This window comes from Papio anubis, chromosome 10 (assembly GCF_008728515.1).
Source record: "Papio anubis isolate 15944 chromosome 10, Panubis1.0, whole genome shotgun sequence".
Classification (NCBI taxonomy): domain Eukaryota; kingdom Metazoa; phylum Chordata; class Mammalia; order Primates; family Cercopithecidae; genus Papio; species Papio anubis.
Genome location: NC_044985.1, coordinates 108278360 through 108290434, shown reverse-complemented (window position 1 = coordinate 108290434; position 12075 = coordinate 108278360). Strand labels below are relative to the sequence as shown.

General features: G+C 35.9%; 1 protein-coding gene across 4 annotated transcripts in view; it reads left to right on the top strand.

Moving 5' to 3' along the window:
- The window catches only part of CUL3 (cullin 3), a 116617-nt gene that overhangs the window by 64645 nt on the left and 39897 nt on the right, over positions 1-12075 (top strand). For all 4 annotated transcript variants that reach the window (XM_021924417.2, XM_021924420.2, XM_021924418.2 and 1 more), the window contains 3 exons: positions 7181-7341; positions 8344-8458; positions 10410-10638. In XM_021924417.2, the coding sequence (XP_021780109.1) occupies positions 7181-7341; positions 8344-8458; positions 10410-10638 (505 nt within the window). The remainder of the gene's footprint in view (positions 1-7180; positions 7342-8343; positions 8459-10409; positions 10639-12075) is intronic.

Genomic DNA, 12075 nt, shown 5'->3' with positions numbered 1-12075 from the left:
TAACTTTTCAGGGTTTATCTCTAGCTTACTAGCAGAATAAGTATTTAATATTTATAAAGATTTTTTTAACCCTGTTTACATTTGTCTTTTCCTGTCCTCTTTCACAGTAGTAGACAAAAACAGTTATAGATGTTCTTAGTATGAGAATAAGAAACTGAAAGAACTGTTTAAGAGTTTGATTAAGCAGCTTGACAGTTAACTTAAAAAACCAACTTTCACAGCAATTCACACATGTTTAACTCTTTTTTCCTCCCCCTAAATAAATAGCTACTACTGGCCATATGTGGGACCAGGCAGAGTATAGGTGAATGAGTACTAACAAATAACCATCCTTGGTCTATTAGTAGTAGTATTAAAAGTACTGAACTACTTTGAGAGGCCGAGGTGGGTGGATCACATGAGGTCAGGAGTTCGAGACCAGCCTGGCCAACATGGTGAAACCCCGTCTCTACTGAAAAGACAAAAATTAGCCGGGCATGGTGGCACATGCCTGTAATCCCAGCTACTAGCGGGGCTGAGGCAGGAGGATCACTTGAACCCAGGAGGCGGAGTTGCAGTCAGCCAAGATCGTGCTACTGCACTCCAGCCTGGGCAACAGAGCGAGACTCCGTCTCAAAAAAAAAAAAAAGAAGTACTGAACTACTGGACTTTAAGCAAACATGTTATTAAAAGCTCCCTTAAACTTTGTAATAGAACCAGAGGACTCTTGTATTTATACTAAACTTTCAGAGTTGAATGTGACCTAAAGGTTAGTTTTAGAATTTGCTTCTCGAACACCTGTTTACTCATAGTTACAAATGAAACATTACGATAGGAATGATAAAATAACAATTTTTAAGTTGTTTCTTTCCTTGGGTGTACCATTAATTTTGCCCAGAACCCATTTATCCTAGCTTGCTTTTCTGTAACATAATGACTGTGAAAAATATTTACTAAACTTTTTTTGCGGGTAAATTAAGAGTAATAAGAGTTAAGTTGTTTTTTGTACTTCATTTTCAACTTTGTTTTTATTTTAACTTTTATTTTGATTTGTTGGTAATGCCATTCCCTGAGTAATGAAGCTATTTAGCGCACTTGAAGAGACACCCATTGACTTTGTGTAGGTTTAGCTTCAAAAGGAACTGTATTTTTGCATCTTGTGTCTTGACACCTTTGAGCATACTTTTATGTGTTGAATTTGATTTCTTATACATCATTTAACTATTTAGGTATGTTGGTAAGGTGAAGAGGAAAAGGCACATCTTTGCCAAGATGGTGGAAGTAGTATTATCTGTGGTCTTGTAGGGCCAAGCATTTTGTTTGTTGGTGTCCTCGTGTCTTCTGGGCACGCAAAGAGTCCTAGGTCTTGAGTAAGCATTTGCGGAGTTGTCCATGGAGGTCACCTGGTTGAGCTTTCCTTTTCTTGTGGCTTAGAAAGACTCCATTTCCCTCCACTCCAGCTCCTGGAGACCTGCCTGTCCTAGTTGATGTTTTAAAACAGGTGGTGCTTTTGTATTTTTTATCCAGCCTTTATAGTTCTTGGCAGGGAAGTTGGTCTTAAAAGCTATTTATTTTCAGAACTAGAAGTGGAAATGAGTGGAATAGCATTGTGAGATAGATGTTACAAATGAAGTGCTTATGTTACAAATGAAGTTGGTTTATTAAGCTTACTGTATGGATGAAGTCCGATGCAGAACCAGCTGTGAAAAAGGGGTCATGAGATGTGTCCCCACCATTGGCTCCTGTCTAGCTTGTTAAAGTTTTTGCTCATTGTAGGCCTGCTTGGGCAAGGAATAGCAACCCTTGAGAGAGAACTGTAAATAGAGATTTAAAATGTGATTTATCTCTGTGGTGATGAAACTCACATCTCTTTATATAAATATAATGCTTGACTCACATTAGGCTTTCAGACATGTTTTTCAGAACATTTTATATTTAAAATGCCTGTTTTGGCTTTAAAAAGGCAGATAGAAGCAGCCACCAACTTTCTATCTCTGCTAAGCTCTCTTTAGTAGATAAGGACTAATGTCAAACTCATACTACATTTTGGTCAGAGCGTGGGGTTAAGACACTTTAAAGTCAGTCTTTGATTTTTTTTTTTCTCTTTTGGAATGATTTTTAAAATCTTTTTCATACTTTGAGATTGCTAGTTAGAGGTTAACCGGAGCTGGGGCTTTTAAAAAATCTTTAAAAATAGACACATAAAAATTAAAACCTCACAAGAATTTAAGTGATACTAGAATCATATCATGTGCATATCACAAGTTTACTGTGAATATATGTCTACATTTCTGTTTAACATATGCACACATAAATACTCAAGGGTTACGCATCTGTACCCTTAATTGTACTTGATGGTAATTAATCATATGTGTCAGACATTTAATATAAATGGTTATTTAGTATTACTATTAATAGTTTTATAGAGCCACACTTAAGTTTCTGTGTTTCTTCTCCATTTATTAGCTCTTTGTTATCTATAATGAAATTTTAGAGTTATCAAGTTTTTCTTAATATTATGTGTCATTTAATTATAATCACACACATCTTGACTGTCTCAAGTTGAAAGACAAAGGCTTAGCTCTTATACCACGGTATCGTATGGCTTTAAACATTGTATGTTCTGCCTGCACCTTCCAGCTTCAGGTTGATTTTATCTCATATCCAAAATGCTTGTGACCATAAGTGTTTTCAGATTTCTCATTTTTGGGGGATTTTGGAATATTTGCATATACATGAGAGATTGTAGGGATGGAACCCATGTGCTAAACATAAAAATCATTTCTGTTTTATATACACCTTATATACATAGCCCAAACGTAATTTTGTACAATATTTTAAGTAATTTGTACATGAAATAAAGTTTTGGCCGCAACCTGATGCATGAGGTCAGTTGTGGAATTTACTTGTGGCATCATGTTGATGCTCAGAGTTTCAGAGTTTGGAGAATTTCAGATTTCAGATTTTTGGATTGGAGTGCACAAAACTGTATGTGTTCTCATCTCATGCCTTGGCTTCCTTTACTGAAGCATCATTTTCCTCTATACACAGCATACCTGAAGAATTCATCAGTTGTGACTGGTGTCTTTCTGCCTTTTTGCCAGAGGGCTTAAGATAGCAGACATAATAGGCCATAAGGTAATAGATTTACCTCCTTTAGTAGTCATACCATCACTGCGCTTAAAGTTGGGACGGGGGAAATCCAAGCCATGGGAGACCGATAACAAATAGAAAGGGAAGAAGTAGTGAAGTGTATTTGTATTTGATCCTGCATGTATGTTATTTTTTGGTGAGAGGATTAAGCTTCATAGGAAATATATTAATGTTTTAGAGAGTATCTTTACCAGCACTTTGTTTTACTGAGGGCTACAATGAATAAGTGACTTACTTAAGGTCACATAGCCAGTTAACAATAGAGCCAGGATCATATAAAGAATTCCTAACTTCACATCAAATGTTACTATTATTAGAGGTTTTGTATTAAAAAATTTACCATAACTGTTAGATCACCTTTAGAAAAGTTTGATAATTTCCATACAGTCCAGTAATTCCTCTCTTAGAATCCACCCGAGAAAAATGAAAGCATATGTCCACAAAAATATTGTACCCAAATATTTATAGCCACATTAATCATAATAGACAAAAAATGGAAATAACCCAAAATATCCGTCAGCTGATAGATAAGCAAAATGTGGTGTGTCCATGCAGTGGAGTGCTGTTTAGCCCTAAAAAGAAGGAAATACTGTTATATGTTACAACATTAATAAGCCTTATAAACTTTATGCTTAGTGAAGGAAATCAGACACGAAAGATTACGTATTACAGGATAATTCTATGAAATGACCAGAAAAGGAAATTAATAGAGACTGAAAGCAGGAGTGAACAAAGGAATTGTCAGAATTGCAGTACTTTCTGTTCTAGCTGCAAATCCTGATGAAGGGTTCTCTTACTACTGTTAGGCTACTTTTCCAGTATAATCTTCCATATTCTTCACTTACCAGTTTAACTTTGTGCTTATTGAAGTTGTGTGGTATTTTTCAAACCTGTGTATTTGAATTGTACTTCTTACTATTAATATATAATTTAATATTGTGTAAATTGATAAAATCTTGTGAAAAAATAAAACTTTGGCAAGCTAGATTGAATGCTTTGTAAAGACTTCATAAAAGCAAATGGCTACATACTGGTTTGAATTAAGTGTAGGTAATTTAAGACATTGGAGTGAAAGCAGTAAAAACTCTAGAAGGATTTTACATTGAGATTACTTCATAAATGCCTCTAGTTCATGCTTCACCTTAATGAAACTGAACTAGGAATGCTATACAATTTATTATGTGTGAGTGTTTATAAGCACACTATTTATTTATTTTATTTTATTTTATTTTATTTTCAAAACGGGGTCTTGCTCTGTCACCCAGGCTGGAGTACAGTGGCACAGTCTCGGCTTACTGCAGCCTCCTCCTGCTGTGTTGAACTGATTCTCCTGCCTCAGCCTCCCGAGTAGCTGGGACTACAGGCGCGCACCACCACGTCCAGCTTTTGGTATTTTTAGTAGAGACATAGTTTTACCATATTGGACAGGCTAGTCTCAAACTCCTGACTTCAAGTAATCCGAGTGCTTCAGCTTCCCAGAGTGCTGGGATTACAGGCGTTAGCCACCCCGCCTGGCCTGTACGTATACAATCTTGAACTTCAGTCACAGGACTTACTTTCAGAGAAAGTCCTGATGTCTGAATGAACGTTTATATTTTTAAATTAAAATGTTTAAGATGCAAGTGTTTGTATATGTTATAATAGTTTTACTGTTTTTACTAGCTGTCTTTAACCATTCAGATAGTGGTTTTGATTACATTGGTTAAAAGGTATTCTCCTGTCTCTGGTGCTTTTCTGTACAATATATACTTATATGTAGAACTTAGAAAAATCAAATTTGTAAAATAATTTAAGCAGTAATAGTGATTATTTTTATAATAAAAGGGATTCTTGTTGCTTTTTGAATTATTTATGCCAGTTTTTATTATGTACATATTCTGCGCTGAGAAGTAAAACACAATTACCATGACAGTAGGGAAAGGTTGGGCCTGGAGGTCTTATGAGATGAAAGAGGAGGTTTACAGGTGATGGATCACGAGGTCAGGAGATCGAGACCATCCTGGCCAACATGGTGAAACCTCGTCTCTACTAAAAATACAAAAATTAGCAGGGCATGGTGGCGGGTGTCTGTAATGTCAGCTACTTGGGAGACTGAGGCAGGAGAATCGCTTGAACCTGGGGGGCAGAGATTGCAGTGAGCTGAGAACACACCACTGCACTCCAGGCTGGCAACAGAGTGAGACTCTGTCTCATAAAAAAAAAAAAAAAAGAATAGTAGCCATCAAAAGAAAGGAAGGAGGCTGGGCTCGCTGGCTTATGCCTGTAATCCCAGCAGTTTGGGAGGCCAAGGTGGGCGGATTACAAGGTCAAGAGATCAAAACCATCCTGGCCAACCTGGTGAAACCCTGTGTCTACTAAACATACAAAAATTAGCTGGGCGTGGTGGCAGGCACCTGTAGTCCTACGTACTCAGGAGGCTTAGGCAGGAGGATTGCTTAAAACAGGAGGTGGAGGTCGCAGTGAGCCAAGGTCGCACCACTGCACTCCAGCCTGGTGGCAGGGCAAGACCCCGTATCCGGAAAAAAAAAAAAAAAAAGAGGGATGTGGTCAGAGGGAAACTTTGAATTTAAGATCTTGAGGATGGAAGTGTGAAGTCCAAAAACTTCGAAGTCATCAATGAAAATTTTGAACTCATGAAAATTGATGTTAAGACTTGAAAACTGTGAGCTCGTGCTGAGATTATATAGAATGTAGAAATGTGAGCACTAAAGAAGATAATATAAAAAATAGCTTTCCTTGTTATTAGGTGTATACCATCATACAAGATGAATGAAAGGAGAAGGTTGGAGGAATGATGTCATAGGAAGCAAGGACTGCATGTAGAGAATTTAATTAAAATTGTTTGGGGCCGGGCATGGTGGCTTACGCCTGTAATCCCAGCACTTTGGGAGGCCAAGGTGGGCAGATCACTTGAGGTCAGGACTTTCAAGACCTGCCTGGCCAACTGGTGAAACCCGGTCTCCACAAAAAAATAAATTAGCCAGGCATGGTGGTATATGTCTGTAATGTCAACTACTCAGAAGGCTGAGGCAGGAGAATTGCTTGAACCTGGGAGGAAGAGGTTGCAGTGAGCCAAGATGGCACCATTGCACTCCAGCCCAGACAGCAGAGTGAATGAGACTCCATCTCAAAAAAAAAAAAAAAAGTTTGGAAAGCTGATTAATAATATTCTGGTTACATTGTTAATATGGTAGAGCTCTCTTCATGTTCACGTTATCGTTAGCTATAACCTATAGATGCATGTTCAAGAATCTGGTGAAAGTTATGGGCTTTCTTTCCAAAGTACTTAAGCGTGAACAAACATATAATAACTTAATAATTTTAGAAGACTTACAGACCCACGAAAGCCCAGAGAGATCCTTGTTGAGATGAGAAGGGAATTAAACAGTAGTTTTATTTCAGTGTGTTTTGCTATCAATATGGATTTTCAGGGAATGCACAAGACCGAACTTTTATAACCAACACTTCTGGGTTATCTGTGCTCTATTAACTGAGATATCTGTAATCATGTTGGTAAGAACTTGAAAGTATAATCTGTTTGAAGTGCCAGTAAGTAGAGGTGTTTTAATTATGTAATACTTAATGCTGCTCTATTATATGCATTAGAGCCTTTTAATACTTACCAGTAATAGTCTAAGTTGTATAAATCCTTACTTTATTCAGCTCTCAATTTTACTTCCAAGAGTATGTTCTTCAAGTACAGTATTTAAGAATGAACCTTGTTTGAATATGCTGTGGCTTTGGGGAGAAAGTGTGCTGCCTGTTTACCTTTTTTACTTGCTTTTTTGTTCCTGACTGTAATGCTTGCTTTTTCCCCTTTTTCTTAAGGTAAATGGGCCACCATTTATACATTGTCAGTTGTAAAAACTTAACTTTATATAACTTGAGAGGTGCTAGAAAGTTCCACATTACTTAAGATCGTTTGAAATGTTTCTCACCTGAAAAATGATTGCTTTTGGAGTTTTATTTCCTTTATTTGTTATTGTAGCACACAGTAATTATTATGTTCACAAGAATTGTACTCATATTTATATGACTTTAACTGTAGGACCGTGTATATGTACAACAAAATAATGTGGAGAATGTCTACAATTTGGGATTAATTATTTTTCGAGATCAAGTTGTACGTTATGGGTGTATTAGGGATCATCTACGGCAAACTCTGTTGGATATGATTGCAAGAGAGCGGAAAGGAGAAGTTGTAGACAGGTAAAATTTCTCTTTACTCTGGTGGTTTTGGTTTTAGTGATTATATTTTGAGAACAATTCTCTGTCTTAGTTTTATTAAAATAAATAAAAGTTTGAATGTTCAGCACATTGGGAAAATCCTCAGAAACTTTGTATCAGAGTTAACAGTTACCTAGAATTTAATTTGAAAGCACACATCTTTTATGTTTTTAGAAGAGACTATCCTAAACTTTTATTTAATATGCTTTTCAGCTAGTCATCACTTTTGGCTTTTCATTTATTTTTCATGCCAGCATTTTGTTTCTTTTTTTCTGTATAATAACTTTTAATTTTTTTTATTGATCTTTTTCTTTAAGGGCTTTTGTCTGTCCATCATTCCTAACATTTTTGAAGAAAACTGTCGAACATAGCCTAAAATGACTAAGAACTGCTGTGCCCCTTTTAACTCAGAGTTCCTCCCCCTTCATAACAATGATGGCAGTGTCATTTTGGTGATGCTGCAGCTAGAATGGCTTGAAATACAAGATTTTTTTTCTCTCTTTATCTGTTTTCAGAAGAGCTGTTAGATGAAAACGTGTAAAGTTCTTTTTATTTCAGCTTTGGTGCTTGATCAGGATTGTCCAAAATCCATTTAGTGCAAAAAGTTATATTGCCCAGGAGTAGCTATATATTGGACCCATGTCTGGCAGTACAGCTTAATATGCCTGTCTCCCTCCTTCCTTCCTGATGAACAACCTCTCTGTGTTTTCAAATACATAGAAATATTTAGACATTTTAATTTTCTTTAAAAATTTTGTTGTAACAGAGTAAGAACACCTTGAGATAAATAGCCGTGCAGTCAAGATATGCTTTCCAACTTAAAATTAGGCGAAATCCTTCTGTTTTACATGAGTGGCCTGTGGGAGATTGGTCACTTCAATAGAAGTTAAATGTCCTGAAGATACTTTTACTTACTACTTTTGTAATTTTTATGTGAATTTTTAATGTAATTTAATTATCAAGTGATACAACTTTTTTCAACAGAGGCGCAATAAGAAATGCTTGCCAGATGTTAATGATTTTAGGTCTCGAAGGAAGATCAGTCTATGAAGAAGATTTTGAGGCTCCTTTTTTGGAAATGTCTGCAGAATTTTTTCAGGTAATCTGTGAAAATGTTAATAATCTTTTAAGATGTTCTTAATGTTATTTAGTTACTAATTTAACTATTTTGACCTTTTTTGACTGAGGCCCATTGAGGGAGGGGTGTATGCAAAAAATGCCCATCAGCACACCTACCTCACATTCTGACCATTCCACTTAAGCAACTCATCGATAACAAATTGGAGAGCTTGAACTTACACACATGGTTTTTAAAATTACAGAGATAATCCTTGTGTGGGGTATAAGGACGCTGACCCTGCTGTGTGGTCGAAAGTCCACATAACACTTTTGACTCCCCAAAAACTTAACTAATAGTGTGCTGTTGGATGAAAACCTTACACATAACATAAACAGTTGATTAGCATATATTTTATATATGTATTGCATATTGGATTCTTACAAAAAAGTAAGCTAGAGAAAAGGAAGTGTTATTAAGACCATTATACAGAAGATAAACTATAATTTACTGTTCACTAAGTGGAAGTGGATCATCAAGGTCTTCATCCTCGTCTTCACATTGAGTAGGCTGAGGAATAGTAAGACGGAAGGCTTGGTCTTGCTGTCTCAGAGGTGGCAGGGGAGGAAGAAAATCCACTTCATGGACCTGTGCAGTTCAAACTTGTGTTGTTCAAGGGTCAACTGTATGTTATAAAACTGTAAACTTAGAAATATCCTTAACATTTTACTATATCTAATATTATGAATTATTTAAGTACCATAAATTCACAGCAGTACATCACCAACAAAGTCTCATTTGCAGGCTTTTAGTCACTTAAATTACTAGTAAAACACACATAAGGATATGAATGATTCTGTAGTGCATATTTGCCTTAAAGGTTGTTGATTAAAAGGTTACAGGCCAGTGAGTACTACTGATAGAAATTTGCAACAGTGGTCCAAACCAACTAAATTGCTAAAAGTAAAGCTAAACTGGTACTAATTTGTAATAAAATGATGATAACAATAATAACTGAGTACCAGTAAGCATAAGATAGTATTTATAAGGTAACTGTAACCAGGCATTTTTCCTGAAAACCGTAACTATCTGAGCATAACATAACGTAGCATAACATAACATTCCATAACAGTAGGAATTTTGTAGTGTTGCCAAAACAGATGTATTAGTAGGAAGCTAAAGTGTTGGCTGGGCGCAGTGGCTCACACCTGTAATCCCAGCACTTTGGGAGGCCGAGGCGGGCAGATCACAATGTCAGGAGATCAAGACCATCCTGGCTAACACGGTGAAACCCCATCTCTACTAAAAATACAAAAAATTAGCGGGGCGTGGTGGCAGGCACCTGTAGTCCCAGCTGCTCGGGAGGCTAAGGCCGAAGAATGGCGAGGCGGAGCTTGCAGTGAGCTGAGATCGCGCCACTGCACTCAAGCCTGGGTGGCAGAACAAGACTCCTCCACCTCAAAATAAATAAATAAATAAATAAAAAGATTATTAGTTATTTAAAAACTCTTTTTCTCAAACGTTAGTGTATATATTTACTCCGTTGAGACTGGGAGTGGGATGGCAGGAAGACTTTAGTAACCAGCAGTATGCCAGCAAAGCGTATGATAAACATGATAAATCTTTCTGGTTATAATTTTGCATTCAGACAAATCAAAAAAGAACATCCCACTCTATCTTGGAGTCAGATGCTTCTATATTTTTGACCCTCACTGGCATATATATTTACTTTTTTGGCTATTTTTTGGAGTGCATTGGCACAGTTTGAAAAACATTGTTTACAGGTAATGTTTTAATTTAGTATTATGTAAATACCAAAGGCTTTAAAGGATATAATTCAGACTATATCAATCTTTGTAATGAGAGATTACACAAAATCCTATTAGTACTTATTTTACTTAGGCTGATTTATTATAAACACTATAGAAACCCCAGCTAAGAGCAAAAACACCTTTTTCTTCTATATTAAAAAAATTACATTTTTAAATTGCAGATGGAGAGCCAGAAATTTTTAGCAGAAAATAGTGCTTCAGTATATATAAAGAAAGTAGAAGCTAGAATTAATGAAGAGATAGAACGAGTGATGCACTGCCTTGACAAATCAACGGAAGAACCAATTGTGAAGGTAGTTGAGAGGGAACTCATTTCCAAGCACATGAAGACTATAGTAGAAATGGAGAATTCTGGGCTAGTACATATGTTGAAAAATGGAAAGACAGAAGGTAAGTGTTACCGATTGAAAAATAATTAAATCCTTATTCTGCCTTATCGATATTTTTAAAACTTTCCTACATTTAAAGCAGGTATCAGTTTTCAAGAAGTTGTGTATATTGTTAATTTGTCTCCGCTGTTAACCTGGGTGGGATTTCCAAGCTCGATACTGTCTTACCAGTGAAGGTTTTAGATATTTCTAATGAATTGAGCATTTCCTGTCTTTAAGTCTCATTTTATGTTTTTCTTAATCCAGAAGATAAAAAGTGTAACAGTATTGGTGAGCCCAGTGAGCTCCTCATTCATTCCTGTACTTGTCGTATACCAAAGGGTGTGGGCTGTCTTTATTCCTACATACTCTTGGGGTTTTGTGATTCTCTTAAAATCTTAAATTTCCACCTTAGATTTTTGTAGACTTTCCTTTGGGATTTAGTTGTGATAGGGTGCCAAAAATGCAAAAATATGTATGTCTTCCATATTGATACACTTAGATAAATTAGATTGGTTTGGGGAACACTGAAGTTACAGAATGGAAAAGGAGGAAGGAGGAGTGCATAAAAGTAAAAAACATTATTGAGATAACTAACATTTATTTTTTGTAGCTATTTATCTTTATTTCCCTGGGGTGAAAAAAAAATTGTGACAAGTATCCTAGAAGAAATTACAAGTTAAAAGAACAATAACCATATCTTCTATTCTTAGTTTCTGATGCTTTGATTTAAAACTTTGCCTTTATCAGTGATATGGTATTAGAAAATAAAAAAACATGGTCCCTTGTTCTCCTGCTTCGTAGATGAAATCTGAGCGATATTTTATCCACTTCTTTTTAGTAAAAGAAATACGTATTGCCTCTTGGGGTCATGAGCTATGTAGGGAATGAAAAAAAGTTTTTTAACAGAGAATTATGAAGAGGAGGAGGATACAAGAGAAGGGAAAAAGAAAGCTGGTGGGAAGTTGAGCCACGTTTCTCTCTAGTGGAATCCTTACCTTGTGTTTTAAAATTGTTAAATTTTTGTATATATGATAAATCCCTGAAAAGTGATATATAATTTAAAAAAAAAAAACAAAACTAGAGAGACTTCCTTTTTAAAAGACTATTCTGTTAAACCTTTTTTTTGTAAAAGCAAAAAAAAAAAAAAAAAAAACAAGTCATCTAGTATGTTTGCCGTGTTTGCTAAAATTAAGGTCTAAGTCAGGGGTTGGCAAGCCTTTTTTGTTCTTGTTGAATAAAATGGCTTGTGAGCCATGCAGTCATAGTGAGAAAACAGTCATAAACAATAACAAATGAATAAGCCTGTGTTTCTATAAGACTTTATTTATGGGCCCTGAAACTTAAATTTCATGTAATTTTTATGTGTCACTAAATAGTATCCTTTACAGTTTTTCCTCAGCGATTAAAAATGTGAAAACCATCCTTAGTTCATGAGCTGTATGTACATAAATAGGTG